Genomic DNA, 20,220 nt, shown 5'->3' with positions numbered 1-20,220 from the left:
CTCAATGAATCCGCAACCCTGATTGAAGCGTATTCTCAATAGAAGGGCGGGGCTTAGGGGGGGTATCAACACAAGGGATGCTGCTGCTCCTATTGGCTAAAGACGTAGTGAGATTTTCACTGGCGCATCGCTTGGACCCGCCTCCTACCAGTCACCGTACCTCCAGCAACTGTCAGCCTCGCTCTAGTCACGTGTCGGCAGAGGAGCCAATCAGGGCAGAGGCCGTTCCTATAGCCCAGGTAAGAGTCGGCCACTATGTATTTGTTCCCGCTGTACTAGGACATTGGCTGGCTGACATGGATGAGCAGCAGCAGCAGAGGGCACTGTCCTGGCAGCCTGTCATCCGCCCGGCTGCTGTAGTACTACAAGTCCCAGCATGCCCTCACAGGAGGCAGCAGCTGCTTAGAGGGGGGACAGGGGGATGGCTGAGGCTGAGCTAATGGTTCCTTCCTTGTATTGTTGTTGTCTGTGGTTGGCCAGGACCTGAGCCTTTAGCTGATGAATGGGTCCCTGCTAAGGTCCCAGACATGCACATTTGGCAGCTAGTCCCTTATAATCCCCCCAGGATGTTGCCAGGACTGGAATGTGTGTCCCTGACATTGGGGCTCATTTACTAACATTGCATTTCGGTGCAGCGAAGCAGACGCTTGCTCTCATTCTCTCACTTGCACTGGACAGATGGAAGCTAATTGCTGATTGGCTGATGCAGCCTTGGATCTGTGCATGTACTGCACATCAGTGTTCCTGTCTGCCATTATTCTACAGCTGCACATTACACTTTACAATACACAAATTATATAATATATTTATATATATTCCTAATCTTCTAAAAAAAAGCAACATATCTGGCTGAATAGCTGTTATTTTCACTGCAGCAGCCACACATTAATATTTACACCACAACCCTTTATTTAAATTTTTTTTCTATTTGAACATCACATCAGTATACAATAATCAAACATGATATAATACAATAAAGAATATATAAGTGCATAGATATATATGTCCACAATAACACACAATAGAATACAAAATTACATAGATACATATCGGTATGAACAACTAAAACAGCAGTTCTCCTGGAGACATAGGCACAGCCGCACAGGCCTCACAATTCAGTCAATGGGACTGATTCAGACCCACTCGCGAGCGGCTGTCCGCTCGCAAGTGGGTCGATGTTATGGACTGAGCATGCGCACGATGGAGGGAGCTCCGTTGTGCGCATGCGCCAGACGCGACGAGCGAAGGAAAGTCCTTCGCTCGTTGTGTCCGATCAAAGGGGGCGTGCTGTCAATGTTGATTGACAGCACGCCCCCTTTGGTGGGCGTGCCGGGGAACGCCTCCCGTCAGAAGCCGGCCCACTGACATCACTCCGGAGCTTGCGGTTGAAAACCTCAACCGCAGGCTCCGGCTCGCAAATTCGATGGTCGCGACCATCACAATGCACGCTCGTATAGCCTGTGGGTGGTGACCCACAGCTATACGAGCGTCCAGGAGGACGCTCCATGAAAATGGAGCCCGGCCCTCATTCAGAGCGTGCGCTCTGCTCAGAGCGTACGGCTCTGAATGAGGGCCAATGTTCTGAAAATGTATTTTACCCAGGATCACCCCAGTGACGAGGAAATCCATGGAGAATTCAAGATCAATAAATAAGTATCTTATTAAAGAAAAGCTAGTTCTCTAGCAATATGGGAGGGTCATCCAATAGAGTTCTGATTATGTACTATTCTGTGTGGTGGAGTGAGTGCTTAATATGATTCTGGAAATCCATTGGCAGTATGGAGATGTAGCTCTCCCAGGAATTGAAAAATGTAGCTACTAGTTTGTCTTTATTTAAAGTTGTCTCCAACCAATCCAGCTGAAAGATATGGAGGATTTTCTGTTTTATACCCCTTTTCCACTAAAATTCCGGGTCTGACCAGGAGTTGGAACAGGGTTCCTATCCGGATCAGACCCGGAATTTAGCCGAGTCGGCGCCGCTCACACCGCAGTTGGGTCTGCATAGACCCGGCTTTTCCGGCGTGAAAGTGGACGCTTGGAGATGACATCATCTCCAAGCGCCACTGAAGCCGGACCAATCGACCGGCTTGCGGCGCACTGCAGGTCATCAAGACCCAGAGTGCGCCATACACACAGCAGGGTTTCATGGGTTACTCCCGTGTTAAACCCTGCTATTTACCTGGGTTGGATTGCCGGGTCACTAGACCTGGCGATCCAACCCTTACCCCTTTTACACCAAGGAGCTGCCCGGGTTAACTCTGCAATAACCCGGGTTTTAGCTCCGGTGTAAAAGGGGTATAAATAATCTTAAGGCGGATGGGGATGGCAGAATCCACTCCTGTAGAATGGACTTGCGTGCAGCTGCGCTGATTGCTAGTAGCAGCTTTCTGCATCCCTTGGATACCCGCTAACTCTCCGGTATAATACCAAAAATAGCCCATTCTGCCGTAAAAGGCAGATAATTCACCAAGTGATCCATTGAATTTTTTTTTACCTGAATCCAAAAGCGTCTTATTAGAGGGCATGCCCAGAGGCAGTGAAATAGATCTGCCCTAGGTGCTTGGCAGCGGCGGCATTCATGAGAAGTGGACATACCCGCTAAATATTGTCTGTGAGGTGAATAGTAAGCTCTGTGAAATATATTATAAAACAATATTTGCCTTATTACTTATCTACAGTACTTGGTGTAATGACTATAACCACTTTCCCAGGAGTAGGCAATCTGTGGCACTCCAGCTTTTGAAGAACTACACATCTCATCATGCCGTGCCACAGTTTTGCCTACCCCTAGCTCTTTCTATAACCTTACTGCATTTACTTAAGAAGACATAAAAAATACAAACAAACATGCAGTCACCTTCAGACCTACCCTCAAAGGTCTCAGAGGTTTTATAATCCGGACATTCCCGAATGACTAGGCAATTATCTGATATGTGTGTTTAATAACAGTAAATTGCAATTAGTCTTTTATTCCCACTGTAATATGAATGTTAGGTTGATCAAAATCTCATGTTCCGGGACACTTTAAAGGGAGCTGCAGTGTCCTGTGGTCCAAGTGGGTTGAACATTACCATATATGTGGGGCCTGGTTCTGAGTCACACGCAGTGTTGGTGCTACACGCAATTGGCCGATGTTTTAAGTCTGCACATGCGTCCCGATTGTTATCGCCCAGAGATGCAGAACAGAATCGGATGCATAGTCTGTGGAATTCAATAGCCAATCCTGGGAGGTAACTGGGTGACTAAACAAATGTGGGCGAGTCACAGTGAGCAGCACAACCTCTTGCACAATAGGCCATACATGTATGGAGGAACTGCACCTGTCATTGGACGTACCAGAGAATCTTGCACTAGCCCTAAGATGCACTGAAACGTAACTGCACCGCCACTAGACGTGGGCACCTCATCAATGAAATCGCCCATAGCATTAGCATAAGACGTGGCTGCGTCCTCGTGTGACTCAGAATCAGCTCCGTGGCGTGCTTAGCGGCACCTGTACATAAGCAAAAAGGCACCTGGAAATGATACTGAAATGGTTGCAGCCAGGGGCGCCGAGAGGGGGAGGAGTGAATACTATTTCCCCGGGCCTGGACCTGTAGGAGGGGCCCACATTCTGCAGCCCCCCTGCCCAATGTGGTACTTCGGGCAAGAGTCAGTCCTCTCTGTCCCTGCGTGATGTGCCATGGAGGAGCGATCACCCTCCCCCGGACACCGACGCCCCCCTGTGCAGCTTTTCCTTTTTATAAGGAGGGGGTCTGGCCACAACTCTCCCGGTTGACCACTCCCAGTACCGGGGTCCGGCAGAGCTGTTGGCCTCCCTGATTGTAATTATAAACAAGCTAATTTAATATCAAACTTGTGAAAATCCCCATGATGACCACAAAACTCCCTTCCTCATGATGCCTTTCATGTGTGATCAGCCAGAATGATACAATTTGATACATTCTGTCCTTGAAATTAGAAACTTGAGATGTTTACTGAAATACCTTATTGTGTTTCTGTAACATTTTGTTAACATACTGGAAACAATTTATGACATGAAGACAATGGTTTTCCTTTGATGTGTTTCAAGCTTGGAACAAATTGGAATTAAAACTTTCTCTTTGTTGATGCAAAATAATTCTGTCTTTATGACATCGTTTTTATGCTCTGACCAGTCAGAGTGATATTCACCGCTGATGTTTATGCAGCTGAGCGATTTTCGGTAAGTCGCACTGCGCATGCGTCATATTTCATTACCGCTGTTGCTTGCAAGGATTTATTCACATAGTGATTGACTGACAGGGACCATTTGGGGAGCAACGATTTTTCAATCGCAGGCGTGTCGTAACCGTTTTCGGAGTGAATCTCAGCTTGCGACTGCGATCCCGTGTGCAGTAAACACTTTTGTGCAAGAACCCGCTTACGTAAAGCCAACTCGGCCGGGCGAATGTATTCTCTCTGAATTGAATCCCCCCCGGCCTCATTTCCGGTTTATCAGTATTTAATACCGGCTTTTCAATTAGTCACTCATCATTGATAAAGACGCCTTTTGCGTTGGAACGAGTGACTTGTGGTATCATATGCTTATAGACATCCGTGGTTTCACAAGGACCGGAGGAGGGTTCCGGGATTCCATCTCCTCCTTATGGTGACTGTGATGTACCAGCTTACCATGTGATCCTACTATATCATGTTCCCCTACTTTATGTTTACAATAAATAGTGTGCTTTTAATGAATGCACCTCTGGTCTCTATTCCATTGACGGTTCTGCTATAACAATAGAGAGAGGAACGCTGTGAGCTGGAATTGAAAGAAACCTTTATATGCTTCTCCATTGTATATTTATATGTAAGCATCAGATTCTCATATTGACATGTGTTGCTCTTCTGCTTTTAAGACTTTAGGCTCTGGATAAAGAAGGACTGTACACCATTCTCCCTGTAATTCACTGGTTTTGGTGGAAAATCATCGTTCAGAGACACTATTACAGGAATGAAAGAAAATACAAATCTTTGTCTATAAACGCAAGTGAGTCATTTTTCACTTGATACATGTTTAAACTGTTTATCTATCTTTAAGAACAGGGTTTCGTAAAAACTATCCTGGATTTAAGGATATCCATGCTGCTTGTGCACAGATGGTATAACCATACTGACTGAGGTACGAATTAAGGGCCTGATTCACTACGAAACGCAACTGCGAATGCAACAGCGTTTCCGCACGCAGTTCAACTGCGATAGTATGCTAATTCATTGCGATCGCAATGCACTACACAAGGACGCCCACTATACCTTACACACATCCGTAATGTTTAGCAAGACTGCGAAACCATCGGTACAATCGAGTACCATCACAGCCTCACGCACACTTGCACAAACTCTGACATTACTCAGAAATTGCTTACAACCACGTACGCTATGAGGCCTCAGGCTGCGTACAGCATCGCAGTGGATCATTTATGCACGCCCCTGCAGCGGCGTTCTAACGCCTGCGTTTTCCTGACCACCCCCCCTCCCCTGTTGCACCACCTGGTTCGTGCACGCGCACCGCGCTGCATACGCATGCGCGGAACAAAACAATCTGCTGATTGCGTGCATATTAGCAATTGCATTTCTTGCTGAAACAGGCCCTAAGTCACATGTGCTTTAGTATGGATATCCTGAAAACCTGGACTGTTAGGGTGCCTTGAGGATCGAGATTGAGAACAACTATTTTAGGATGTATATTAAAAAAAAAAGTTCCGTTTAATAAATATGTATTTTCACTTCAAGTGTGCCCCAACCAAGAGCGTTTTGCTTTGCACTTTTGCATTTTTCGTTTAGCATGGGCGTAACTACCATAGGTACAAGGAGTGCAGCTGCTATGGGGCCCAGAGCTGAGGGGGCCCATCTTCCTTGTCAAACTTACATGTGTTATATACATTTTTCACAATTGGGTGGTACATAGGTAGACTTACCATACTAGGTATTTCAAGGCCCCATAGCAACAAATGTTAAGGGTCCCTATGTATAGGCTTATCATACTGTTCCTTTAAACCCAGGACACTCATGAATTACACAGGTTTTGTAGCTCATTAAAACCAGGTGAAATCAGCCAGCCACAGAACCTGTGTATTTCATGAGTGTCCCGGGTTTAAAGGGATAGGGGTAAATTTACTAATACCCCTTTTCCACCTAAATTCCGGGTCTGACCCGGAGTTGGAACAAAGTTCCTATCCGGATCAGACCCGGAATTTTGCCGGCACCGACTCGGGATATTCCCGAGTCAGCGCCGCTCACACCGCAGTCGAGTATGCATAGACCCGGCTTTTGCGGAGTGAAAGTGGCCGCTTGGAGATGACGTCATCTCCAAGTGCCACTGAAGCCGGACCAATCGGCCGGCTAGCAGCGCACTCCAGGTCATCGTGACCCGGAGTGCGGTGTTCTCACAGCAGGGTTTCACGGGCTACGCCCGTGTTAAACCCTGCTAGTTACCTGGGTTGGATTGCCGGGTCACTCGACCCGGCGATCCAACTCTCTCCCCTTTTACACCAGGGAGCTGCCCCGGTTAACCCTTCAAAAACCCGGGTTTTAGCTCCGGTGTAAAAGGGGTATAAGATGGGAGTTCTATTAAGAAGTGATGTTGCCCATAGCAACCAATCAGATTCCAGGTATTATCTTCTAGAAGGTGCTAGATAAATGAGAAGTAGAATCTGATTGGTTGCTATGGGCAACATCACTTCTTAATAGAACTCCCATCTTAGTAAATTCACCCCATAGTATGGTAAGCCTATACATAGGGGCCTTCAAATACCTAGTTACATACCTGTCGTTTAGCCTTATTTTATGTGTTTTTTTTTTTATTTCAAATGGCTGTTCTGCCAGTCTTATGTGACTGACTATTAAACATCTAATCATACAATACTTCCAAATTGAGTAACGTGACAGAAGCAGACATTACCTTTTTATTTAAATGCTTACAGTCCGATTAACAACTGGCTCTACACCTCAAAATAATAAAACGTATAACATTCAATGCTACAAAATATGGGCAGAGCACAAAATGTAAACTTGACATTAATTTTATTTGACATGAACAATGCAGATCAGTGTTTCTCAACTCCAGCCCTCAAGTATCGCGAACAGGTCCTGTTTGAGGACTCCTGTCTGTGGAAGCTGGTAGGAAAATTACTGACCCAGCTAAATAGATTAACTCACCTGTGTTTGATTAAAGAAATCCACAAAACATGTCCTGTTGGTGGTACTTGAGGACTGGCATTGAGAACCTAAAGTAGATGATTCTTTGTATTTTTTTTTTAACAACTACAAATGAATGAGTCAGTGGTTTAATTAATCTATAGCATGTTGTGCTTTATGAGGTGCAATACCTCTTTATATACTGTCAGTGGCGCTGTGTCACTAGTTGACTGTTATTGAGAACTTTTTGCCTGTAGTGGTTTTATCTTCATGGATGGCAAGCTGCAAGCCGTGAGATGTCAGCCATTTTAAATCTACATAGAAGGCCTTAGAACAGCACAATCGATGATTCTTGCCTCTTGATTGATCGCTTAGGTGGTATTTCTGGAGCATATTGCATCCTTGGTAATGAAGATGAGCAACACGAAGGAACAGATATCTGAGAAGATCCTGAATCACGCCCTGGAGATCATCTACCTGCTGACAGGAGAGGTGAGATCAGCTTCCAGAGGCCGCCTCTAAAGTCAAAGAGGCAGATTCAATTAACCACGACGTTCCATTGGACATTTGCACAATAGGGGAGATGTATCAAGACTTTTAGAGCCGAATTCAAATCAGTTTGATGATGAATAGCAGCGGGAGGGAACTCCTGCAGCAATTTAATACAACGCTGTTTGACTGGTCAGGAATTGGTTAAGTCAGGGAATGTTGGTTTTCGCAACTTAACCTGGGTGTTAAGGCGTGGTAACCGGCATTCTCTGACTAAAGTGCCAGGCGTGCGGCTGTTAGCGCCGCGCTAAGCCAGCAAACAGCTGCACACCCGGTACTTTTGTCGGAGGGTACGAGAAGAAATCCTTTAGCCGCCCAAACAGCGCGGTGTATTGAATAGCTTCGGGAGCTCCCTCCCGCGGCTATTCATCATCGCACTGAATTGAATTCGGTCCTTAAGAGTGGACAACTGGAGAATTTGTCCATAGCAACTAATCCGCTTCTCCCTTTCATTTTATAGAATGTACTTGAGAAATGCTACCTCGAAGCTGATTGGTTGCTATGGGAAACTTCTCCACTTGTCCACTCCTCTACTCTTTAAAAGGCTTGATAGATCTCCCCCAATGTGCTGCTGTGCACATCTCCAGCTATTACAGTAGGAGAGATGCGAGTACAGAGTGGAAAAACCCAAACTCAATCAGGCCCAAAATGTTAAATAAACAGCCTAAAGCATTTAGTTATTATATTTTAATTATAGGGCACCACAAGTGTTCCGCAGTGCCGTACAGAGGGCCAAACAATTAGACATTACATGGTAAAACAATACAGTAACACTACAAAACAGACACTGATGCAATGTGTGCAATTGAAATGTACAGCGTCAGCTGGAACCTGTAGCTGTCAGTATGGGCACAAATGATGAGTCTAGGTCGTCTGCAAAAAACTAAAAAAGATCATTGGAGTCTGGGGGCAGAGAGCCCAAGGAGGATGTGTGGCTGGTGCGCGTAGAGTAGTAATGCATGAGAACGGGAGGATGGAAGGCCCTGGTCATAGAGCTTACAGTCTAAAGGGAAGGATAAAGAAAAACTATTTCAGCATCGCAATCTTAATTTTAATAGTCTGATTTCGGATTACATTCAATCTAACATTCAGCAGAATCTTTTATAAAATGTTTAAGTAGTTGAACAAAACTGCCGGGAGGGGCCAGCCAGGTCAACTCAACACAGCAGGAGGTCGGTGCGGGGGGGTGCTGCATCTCAATCGCGTCATCGTGGCCCCATCCCCCACTGTACAACTGGGGGCGGGGCTTCGATGACACGATTCAGCGGGAATCTCGTCATCTGAACCCCCGGACTGCCCACTTTTGCATACTAATTGGGCGGCAACGGGAGGGGTGCGGGCTGGCTGCAGCCGGTTCCGGAAGACTTGCCTAGTCTTCCGGGTGGTCGGGAACGCATCCCGATTTTCTGGAGGCTCCCGACCATTGTGGGAGAGTAGGTAAGTATGCATAGAGGTACAGATGTGTCCATATACACGTATCCTCAGATCATGAACAATAGCCCCATTTGGTGTGCCAAAGACATTGACACTAACCCACGCCATGCATCCTGCCACATAGTTCTGTAGCAATTGTTTTTCTTATTTGCTAATCACTAATGCGACAAAAGTACAATGCACAAGCACCCTGCACACTTGCGCTGGTATTACATGCAGTTGCTGGGTGCAACTCAGGCGCTAACCTGGTCAAAAAGTCTGAACGATACCAGTGAGCTGTGACACGTAGCGTTGTGCTTAATCTGCAAATGTATGCCCCAAAAATACTAGTACTAATTGCCCCGGACGCTATAAGTGCAGATAATATGCAACAAAATAAATAAGTACGAAAGTCCAGGAACCGCTACACCTGGTGATGTGATTAAGTCGCGCCATGTGTCTCAAATCATAAGGCGCAAAAATGACAGGTGTATGAGGACTAGGGATGTGCAGGCTCGGTTTTACTCGGCTTTACTCTGTTCTTATCGCCACTTTACCGCAAATTCGGATTTATTATATTGGCTATCCAAAACACATGATAGGCGATAGCCAATAAAATTCCGTTTAAAGATCCGAGTAAATCCCAGTAAAACCGAACCCACTCACCCCTAATGAGGACACATCTATAGCTATAAGAACAACAGGGTCTTTCATGTATATGGTAAATGTTTGCTCCTATATTCCACCATCCTGCTTATTGCTGTAGCAGATTCCTCCTGTATTGCAGTCAGCATTGTTCTATGTCCCTTTCTTGTAGAAATATGTCATTGTGAAGAAGAAGACTCCGCACTGCTGTATTCATACACAATCCGGAGAGGTGAGCATGCTTTGTACAGTACCGTATAGAGCAGCGGTTCCCAAACTGTGCGCCGTGGCACCCTAAGGTGCCTTGGGACACTTGCAGGGGTGCCTCAGGTTGGTGGTCCATCACCAAATCAAATTATTTATTTATTGATCCTGACACATAATCATTGCTGTGTTCTATGTTCTAGGTACCTGTAAAATGTGATGACGTCGCTGTCTACTTCTCCATGGAGGAATGGGACTATATTAAAGGACACAAGCAACAGTACCAGGACGTGATCACGGAGACAGACTCGCTTAGCAACACCGTGGAGATCACACAATCTTTGGACCTGGGTAATATGCTGAAGGGTGTTTATGAAAAACGCTCCAACAAATAAATGTGTAAAAAAATAAAAAAAATGGCGTCACTCATAGGAATCAATCAGATTCTAAGGGTTACATTTACTAAAGTGAGAGTTCTTAGAAGAGATGTTGCCCATAGCAACCAATCAGATTCTACTTAACATTAACTAGCACCCTCTAGAAGATTATAGCTAGAATCTGATTGGTTGCTATGAGCAACATCTCTTCTAAAACTCACTTCTAAAAACTCTCACTTTAGTAAATTTACCCCATACTGTAGTTTTCTGCAACAGTTCAGAACAAGAAAAACATCTGATTTGTTTTCTTCAAAAGCATGTAACAACATATATAAAATTACATTTACAAATAAACAGTGGTCAAATTTGCCTTGGTAGCTGTGGGCTCCAGCAATATGCACCATATTTTTATATGAATCTTAAAGAAACCTATTTAATAACTTTGTACGAAGAACCATGGCGTTGGCCTGTCTAATAAAAGCTAGTATAGGGCTGCTATGGGTCACAGCACATGTATCTTACTTGGACCTATTTATTAACGATGTAATAATGTATTTATTAATGCTGCCACATATAGATCTTGCATGCATGCCAACCCCCACTTGTTAGCGGTCTGTCCCATCAGTGAGGTATGCACATAGTCTGTCCCACCAGTGAGGTATGCACGTAGTCTGTCTCACCAGTGAGGTATGCACATAGTCTGTCCCACCAGTGAGTTATGCACATAGTCTGTCCCACCAGTGAGGTATGCACATAGTCTGTCCCACCAGTGAGGTATGCACATAGTCTGTCCCACCAGTGAGGTATGCACATAGTCTGTCCCACCAGTGAGGTATGCACATAGTCTGTCCCACCAGTGAGGTATGCACATAGTCTGTCCCACCAGTGAGGTATGCACATAGTCTGTCCCACCAGTGAGGTATGCACATAGTCTGTCCCACCAGTGAGGTATGTACATAGTCTGTCCCACCAGTGAGGTATGTACATAGTCTGTCCCACCAGTGAGGTATGTACATAGTCTGTCCCACCAGTGAGGTATGCACATAGTCTGTCCCACCAGTGAGGTATGCACATAGAAATGAGAGATTTTCTTTCTCCCCACCCCTCCTCCTCCTTCCATGGGGGTTGGCATGCTAACCCTAAATTGCTGTGACTGGAAATACAATGGACAATCCAAGATGCAGGTGCACACTTTAATAGATGTAAAACTCTGCAAAACGAAACATGTTTATGAGCAGACTTTTACATTAACCATAAGGTTTTTTGTGCACGTTTTGATCAAATTGTGGAGGCCCATCTACCACGGCAAGGTGACCTTTGAGATGGGAACCTATACTATCACTATCATATTTATGTGGAGTTACCATACTTAAGAAACTGCTATGCACGGTGGCGGCGTACGCTCAGCACAGGAAGGGGCGGCTCCAGGGGTGTAGGGGCAAACTGTGCAATCAACCCCACCTATAACACTTCTCCTCTCTGCCCAATACCGCTGGCTGCCTCTGTATAGTGGCACAGCCTCAGCAGCACATCGGGCAGTGAGAGAAGAATCACCAGTCCCTGCTCTCTCACTGCCAGATGTGCCACTGCGCAGCCAGCGGTAGAGGGCAGAGCAGTGGGGACAGTCGCTAAACCTATTACCTTACCTATTGTATTCATTTGTAACTGTAGGGGAATTCCAGTACATGACCCTGTTCTGTTGAGCTAGGGACTGGGCAGAATGTTTCTACAGAAAAGCACATGTAGACATCTGCAATATGATACTATACTCAAAAGTCACTGCTTTTCTGTTGTATTCTTCCTTCCTGCCTCTAGGGGACAGCTGATAGAGATTTCCTAGGGCCTGCAGCCACTTGTGGAAACAGGTGGCTGCAGGACTCAATTCAATTAGGAGCCACTATGTTGCACCTATGTACACGGATCCAAGAGTCCAGGGCAAGATTGGGCTGTGGGGTGGACAACGGCAACTCGCCCCAACCTGTATTGACCCCATAAAATGGAGAAGTTACCCAAAGAAACCAATCACCTTCTATCTCTATGGAATGCTCGACACATTACCCCCAAAATGAGACCACTGTAGAACAAACCAGTACCCCTCCCCCAAACAAGACCACAGATACATTGAACCTTGGGCTAGGCATAACATCATATTTCTCTGTAACCTAAGATTCTTTCTTTCTGTAGAAAGGTCCTGGTGGTAAATTTTAATAAAGCTTCTAAAAATGAGAAGCTCTGATATTGCCCATAGCACCCAAACATTCTAGCTATCATTTCTCTATTGCATTCTAGGAAATGATAGCTATAATCTGATTGGTTGTTATGGGTAACACTCCCCTCCACTTGTCTGTCTGAGAAGTTTCAGTAAATCTACCCCCCAAGAGCGCTTTAATCTCTCAAGAGATCACTTCTTCCAGTTCCTCCCAATTCCACACGTGTATATATATATATATATATATATATATATATATATATATAACCCATCAACAGCACTGGGCTTGTTTCTGAGATGGACGCAATGTGGCTGTAATTGCAGGAGCCAGATTTACTATCGTATTCTAATGCGGATATCCATAGTGCTAATGTGAGGATCCGCGTAGTGTAGGTGGGAAGCTGCTCCCCCCCGACTGTCTGCAGCCGTAACCCTCAGCACATACTTGCCAACTCTCCCTCATTGTCAGGGAGACTCTCTGAAATAGTAGCAATCTCCCTGAAGAGTCTAGCAATCTCCCTCATTTCATCCTTACCCCCATTATGAAGCTGTTATATTAAAAAACAAAGATATATACATTCAAATGGGATCATTAGTGTCATTTCCTTGCATTGGTTATTATAAGGCACAATGATCCCTATAAATTTCTGAAAAGTATCAGTGTCTTTTCATTAACAAATAGATCTTACTAACTGCTTTTGGGCTGGTTTACATATGGATGTAAGTCAGGTTTAGGACACGCCTCTCAGATGTATCAGTACACGCCCACTGTAACACGCGCTCATAGGTGCTGCTTTCACAATCTCCCTGAAATGCTTTTTCAAAAGTAGGCAAATATGGGTGAGCATCAGCGAGCGCTCCAGCTATTTATAGCCTGAACAGGTCTTTAATGAACTGTAACTTCTGTTTGTCACTTTTTTTTTTTCATTTATAAATCCTTATAAAAAAAAAAGTTTGAATGACTTATGTAACCTCTAAAATAGATTATGTCAATAGCTGTATACGTATGTACTGAAAATAATATTTAATTTAGTAGCTCAATTTCACTTCATTCCATCATTTGTTTGCTTATGGCCGTTTACTACTCTATCATTTTTTTTATTATTATTTATTTATTTGTTTTTGGTTATTAGAGTGAAGAAAATGTTACGTACCTGTGAAGTGTAGATTAAAAAAAAACAAACCACAAAAACAGCAGCCTGCATATAAATAACTTAATTCCTCCCTGGAATGAAATGAAAACCGTTACCTATGTGCACATCTGCTCTGGGATACGAACAAGTGTGGGGGGTGATTAGCAGTTCTAGGGGCAAATGTAGGTCTATTCATACTGGGCCGCCTACCCAAGATGCACATTTTGTGGTGTATGTTAAGGTGTGACTGCAATTGTGTGAGTGTGTAATACCCACTAACCTAGGTGAAGTATACAAAGGGTGGAGAGTAGTAATGAATCTTGAAGTGTACTGAGCAGACCAGGGTAGGTAATAAGCGGGCCTCCAGCTGTTGTTGAACTACAAATCCCAGCATGCCTTGCAACAGTTTCAGCATGACCAAATAGCAAAACCGTGGCAGGGCATGCTGGGATGTGTGGTTCTACAACAGCTGGCAGCCCGCTTATTGCCCATCCCTATGTGCACGTGCTTCCTAATTGTTCTCCACTGTACATCGGTGACAGTAAACGTTACAGTTGGGCGATTGTTGCGTACTGCGCATGCATTCGCATCGCAGTGCGCAAAGCTATGCGGCGATCGCACTGCGTTTAGGCAGAGCCTGGTAAGCCATCACAGAGTGAGTGACAGGTAGTCAGCAGTTGGGGGGTAGTGAAGTGGGAGTGGTTGGAGAAACGCAGGTGTGTCTGTCCGTTTGAACACCGTTGCATGGGCGTGCATAAATTAGTCACTGCGACGGCATACGCAGCTTGTGTACTCACTGCGTACAACGAGGTTAGTGAGTAAGGTCAGACCTGATGTAATTCTGTGCGAGGGGCCGATGTTACCGTTGTATACGCAGGACGGCAAGGTATTACGGATGTGAGATATCGGTAGTGGGCGCCTCTATGCTGGCTGTGCGATGGCTTTATGATTGTAGTCATTAGCATATTTTCGCAGCAGACCTCCGTGTGTAATCGCTGCTGCTGCGATCACAATAGCGATCCGTAGTGAATTGGGCCCAATGCCGACATAATGACTACATACCCTGTAAGACATATACATGAAAAATAACCATATGACATATTTGACATGAGCTGTATATATCATATTATTTGCTGGATCAACAAAAGTCATCAATGCACCCACAGTACCAGAGGGTCATGGGAAATGTTTTTATATTTGCTTGGCCTTTCTATATGTAATAACTCTAGGTCAAATCTATAAAATATGGGATAAACAATCACCTAGACAACATATATGCTTATTAATATAAGTTCTGCCTTAATATCATACCCCTTTAATGCTCCTTTAGAATTACCAGACCTCTATAATGAAGATTTAAATTTTGTGTCCATTGATGGAAAAGGAGAATACGAGATGGGACAAGATAAAGGAGAAGTGAGAGACCATGACCTGGAGACAACTGCAGGTAAATAACACACCTAACAATTGTCAGTAGTGTGTAGTAGGTTAGAAACTAATAATGTCTTTGTTCTTTAGTACATATATTGCATGAATTCCTACTCTGCATGCGCCATAAATGAGAACATGCAAATACGGGCTGTTCATACTGGTCTCATGTAGCTATAGTTCAGGGCATGTGAACACAACTGTGTTATATGCAGATCGGGACGGAAGTGACTATGGGGTCTAGTTACTAAGCAGTGTTAGGAGACAGAGTGAAAAGTGATAAGGTGCCAGCCAATCAGCTCCCAACTGTCATTTCACAGGCTGTGTTTGAAAATGACAGTTGGGAGCTGATTGGCTGGCACCTTACCACTTTTCACTTCTCCTAACACTGCTTAGTAAATAGACTTTTTGGAGACAAATCCTTTGCACCTATTGGGGCTGATTCTTAGTGTTACAGCTCTCCATATGCCTATGGCATTCTACTTACTTTCATATGCAAATGGTGGAATCGGCCGAAGGGTGCAGGAAATCTGTCCCTCCCACTGGGTGCGTCATCGTGAGTACCTGGACTTACACCAGCCCCACTAGATGCAAAAACTCAGTCAGAAACAGACGATGACAACTAGCAAGCCAGATGCAAATGAAGCAGATATGGGCGCATCACGCCAGGCATACAATTCTGCATTCCGTGACTATACACATGTTTTCTGCGTACACTTCTTTTGAACAATACAAGCTTGATTTGCTTTCATCTCTGTATGTGTGTCTAGGACAAGGTTGATGACCGTTGTAATCATAGGCGTCGGATAAGCGCCAATGGAATGGCGACTGCGGACTGTCAGGGGCTGTGCTTTATAGTAATAGGCTGCACAGCCCATGCACTGCACAGTTAAGTTAAAAGACTGCACTTTATACCTCCGCGTGCAGCCTATTGCTATAAATCACAGCCCCTGACTGTCCGCGCTCCAGTCCCTGCCTCCTGCTGCTCCGCCTCCAGCGCCTATGCACCCAGTCACAGGTAAGTTTATATTTTCCCCCCCCCATAAAATTGTTCCGATGCCCCTACTTGTAACAGTTTATGGCACAGGTTCCCAAACTCTGTGCTCCATGCTTGAGAACAGGTGACTTAATTAGTACTTCAGTCAATTTAATTTAACTGTCTGGACTTAAGCAGCCTTTAAAATCTGGACTGTACTGGTGGAGTTTGGGAACCTCTGCATGATGGTATTGTAGAATGTATAAAGTGTAGAGTAAGCACTAGGGGGAGAATTAGCGTAAAGAAGTGTAATTATGTTGACTACATTTTTCCACTGAAAAGATCTTAAAACGGCACCTGCACCTCTTACAAAGCGGAATTCTCTATTAAAGATGTCAGTTTAGTTTATACGTCGCTGACTGGTCCAGTGTAATACATTCATTGACTGGTTCTTGTGAATCATTCTGTCTATTTACCTCTCATAATACAGTATTGTTTACTCTCTTGGTACCTTTGTAGCTGAACCTGCAAAGAACATCATGGCGGAGCTCCAGTCTGCAGCCCCGTTATTGCATGGTGCGATAAAGGTCGAGATATCAGACGAGACAGAAGAAGCCCATGCAATAGGTGGCCTCACTAACAACACTTCCATAGTGGATAAAATCAACGCCCCGCGTTACCGTTGGGATCAAAACATCTGGAGCATAAGCGAGAGAATTGTATGCGGTGGCAACAGCAGGCCCTACAATCACCCAGCCGCCATGCATCCTCCAGGAGGGGAAAGATATACCCAGCAAACTCCATACCAAGTCTTTAACCAGACGGCCTTGGAAGAGAAACAGTTTCGGTGCCTCGCGTGCGGACAGCTGTTTAAGTACAAATCCAGTGCAACAAGACATTACAATGTAGTGCACGGGGTGAAACCTCACCAGTGCAACGAGTGTGGACGGAGGTTTTCAACTAAATTTAATTCTGTCGTACACAAGTGCCATGCCAACAAAAACGTTAGGGACAAAAAACCCTATCAGGCTCCATCTATTTGTGACTTTACGCAGTTTGAAGAATGTTTACTGTGAGTAAATTAAAGAGTGAACATAGAGCACACCTATAAGTGAGGAGACCATTGTTAATCGACCTTACACAGTCATTCTGACTTGTCATTATTTATTTCAGTGGGGTGGTTCCGATGAGACTAGTGCTTCGCTTGTGGTTGGGAACAGAACGGAACTTTGTTACCCATAATGACTAATATAGAACCTGACTACTGTGCAGACATATTGCAGTTCTTTGTGTTGATATTGGGGAAAAAAAAAGTCTTTATTTATTGTATTTATAATGAATATCTACATTGGTGTCGTACATTTCACACCAGATGGGTGTTTTTGTTTTTTTTTGAGAGAGACGGTTGTGGTTTTTGTTATTTTTGTTTCACCCATTCCTTTGTTAAATAGTTGGATTTTTGCTGGGCTGTATAGGCTTTTGCTCATTGGTAAACTGTGTAACTATTTTGGAATATAGGTTTTTGGTCACAGCATTCTGCAATGGTAATGTATCGTTCTACAGGTTTATGTAATAGTAATAGACAGACATTTTCCTTTAGTATAGAGTAGTCAGCAATTAGCGGCTGGGTCAGCCCATGTGGCGTTTAAAGTGTACACAAATGGAATTTTTAAATCTTTGGTTCTATTACTTGTATTTCTGATGACCGCGCGAGCGCAATGTATTGTGCCGAGTTATTATATAATCCTTATGATCTGATTGTGATGCTGTGAATCTGTTCAATAAAATAAATGGGTACATCGGAGACACCTGTATCATATAATAATGGGCTCAATTGTATGAGCAGAGGTATACAGTTACATTGGATGTGCTTTTTGTTTTCGCAATCTGTCTGTTAATGGTTTGCCAGTCCTAGAAATAAGTGTTTGGTTATTTAGCCTTGTATTGTATTTTGTGTTTCATTTCCTCAACAGTTTCATGGGGAGACCAAAGGATTCATTTAATTTCCCTTTACCACTGGCCCAATATGGTGGAAGAAAGATATAATTGATTTATCAGTGTCCTTCAAGTGACCTATGTATGAAAACTAAAAAAAAAAACCTTGTTAAAGAGAAGTTTTGTTTCTCAAATTATTTTTTCTATGATGTTTTAGTAGTCTTTTAAATAAAAGGTTCCTGATATAAGAAATAAAAACTACTTAAATTCACAAAAGTTAGGAAAAGTCGCCTCCCGATACAAAAAGACCAGCGACTCAAGGCACTTATCTTTAAGGACTAGACTCCAGACTCTGGAACGACAACCCTAAAAAAAACGTAATAAGGCCAGGTTAGATCTGAAGCTTCTTCTCTCTGATCGCACTGCTCAGTCTTTGAAACGATTGAAGCAGATGTTTTATGAAAAGGGTGACAAGGCAGACAGGCTCTTGGACTCCAGGCTGAGGTCTTCCATATCTGAGAATAATATTCTAGCTCTTAAAAATTACCTATAGTCCTGACCTCATTAATAAACAATTCCAATTATTTTACTAAAAATTGTATTGGAGAATAATATTCTAGCTCTTAAAATTACCTATAGTCCTGACCTCATTAATAAAGAATTACAATTATTTTACTCCAAATTGTATAATTTGGACAGCCAATGCATTGGTCCTAGCCAGTCAGAGGATGCTATTAACGATTTCCTTACCAGTGCCCATCTCCCTACACTCTCACCGTACGCAGCCCAAAGGTTGAATCCAGATCTTTCTGTTGAGGAAATAGAAGCAGTTATCAAGTCCCAGAAATTTTCTAAAGCTCCTGGCCCAGATGGCTTTTGCACAGAGTATTATAAGAAATTTCATATTCACCATATTCTGATTCCCCACCTTCACACCTTGTTTAATGCCGTGTTACATGGCGCTCCTTTCCTTAAAACTATGCTGGAAGCTAGGATCGTAGTGACTGTGCCAGCTACAAACCTATATCTCTGCTCAACATTTATCTTAAACTTATGCAAAGAGTTTGGCTGATCGCCTAAATGGGGTCCTTTCTGCCCTTGTGCATTATGACCAAGTAGGGTTTATCCCAGGGCGGCACGTCAGACAGCACTAGGAGAACGATTAACCTTATCCAAATTATACACCATAGAAGGTCTCCAGTGATTATTTTATCCTTGGATGCTGAAAAGGCATTTGACCGGATCTCCTGGTCTTTCTACATCAGGGTCCATAGGGTATCCACAGGATACCTTGGGGTATAGGTGATGACGTCAGGCATCGGGCACCATAGAGTTAAAGTTTTCAGCCTCCCAGGATGCACTAGGGTCCCCCTCCTATACCCCACCCCCGAGCCAAGGCATCTCAGTTTCGTTTGATGCCCGGCCGGAGTCGTTAGAGGGGGGCTAAGAAGAGCCCCTGAAGCTTTCTACAATGCAGCTGTGGCTGCACATCTGGAAGTATAGCATGGACAGTCAGTACTGACGTCCATGCTGTCTTCCCTACACCCCCGCCGGTACCAGAACGCCGGTACCGATCCGGGGATGCTGGTAAGCATCTGGGGTCACAACTAGCGGTGACCCCAGATGTTTGGGACCATGGCCTGATCTAAGGGGGACAACAAGGTTAGCTCCAGCGTGGCCCCGGAAGCACTGGTTCTCAGACCTCCAGGGACTGTCCGTGGACATTCCTCTGCGGTTGCCGTTACGACCGGACCTCCTGTCACAGGGTCCTTGTCTTCACCCGGACCTGACTCGGCTGTCTTTGACGGTGTGGCTGTTGAGACGGCTATGTTACGGTCCAGGGGTTTTTCCAGCTCTGTAGTGCAAACAATGCTAAGGGCTCGGAAACCATCCTCTGCAAGGATATACCATCGAGTGTGGCATACGTTCTTCCAGTGGTGTCGACCGAGAGGTTATGCCCCTCAGGAGTTCAGTCTGTCTAGAGTGTTAGCTTTCCTACAGGCGCGACTGGACCATGGGCTTCGCCTTGCGTCTCTGAAGGTGCAGGTGTCTGCCCTGTCCGTCTGGTTCCATCGTAGGATTGCTGCAATCCCTGATGTGCCACCGGTGGCGCCTTGGGATTTAGCTGTGGTCCTGAGGGCTTTCCAGGGACTGCCGTTTGAACCACTGGCTCAGTGGACCTCAAATGGCTGA

General features: G+C 44.6%; 1 protein-coding gene across 2 annotated transcripts; it reads left to right on the top strand.

Moving 5' to 3' along the window:
- The first annotated feature begins 113 nt into the window (after positions 1-113).
- Positions 114-18,178, top strand: LOC148475056 (gastrula zinc finger protein XlCGF66.1-like). Of its 2 annotated transcripts, XM_088457754.1 has the most exons (7): positions 114-239; positions 4,881-5,011; positions 7,534-7,650; positions 9,938-9,997; positions 10,173-10,320; positions 15,019-15,135; positions 16,612-18,178. In XM_088457754.1, exons 3-7 carry the CDS (start codon positions 7,567-7,569, stop codon positions 17,166-17,168), a joined length of 966 nt encoding a protein of 321 aa, XP_088313880.1. In that variant the 5' UTR covers positions 114-239; positions 4,881-5,011; positions 7,534-7,566; the 3' UTR covers positions 17,169-18,178. The 2 variants fall into 2 exon arrangements, with proteins under 2 accessions (XP_088313880.1, XP_088313881.1); XM_088457755.1 differs by lacking the exon at positions 9,938-9,997.
- Positions 18,179-20,220: the final 2,042 nt, after the last annotated feature.

The sequence above is a fragment of the Taudactylus pleione genome, unplaced genomic scaffold, assembly GCF_031769625.1.
Source record: "Taudactylus pleione unplaced genomic scaffold, aTauple2 ptg000783l, whole genome shotgun sequence".
In the NCBI taxonomy this organism is placed as follows: Eukaryota; Metazoa; Chordata; class Amphibia; order Anura; family Myobatrachidae; genus Taudactylus; species Taudactylus pleione.
This window is presented reverse-complemented; position numbering and strand designations above follow the sequence as displayed.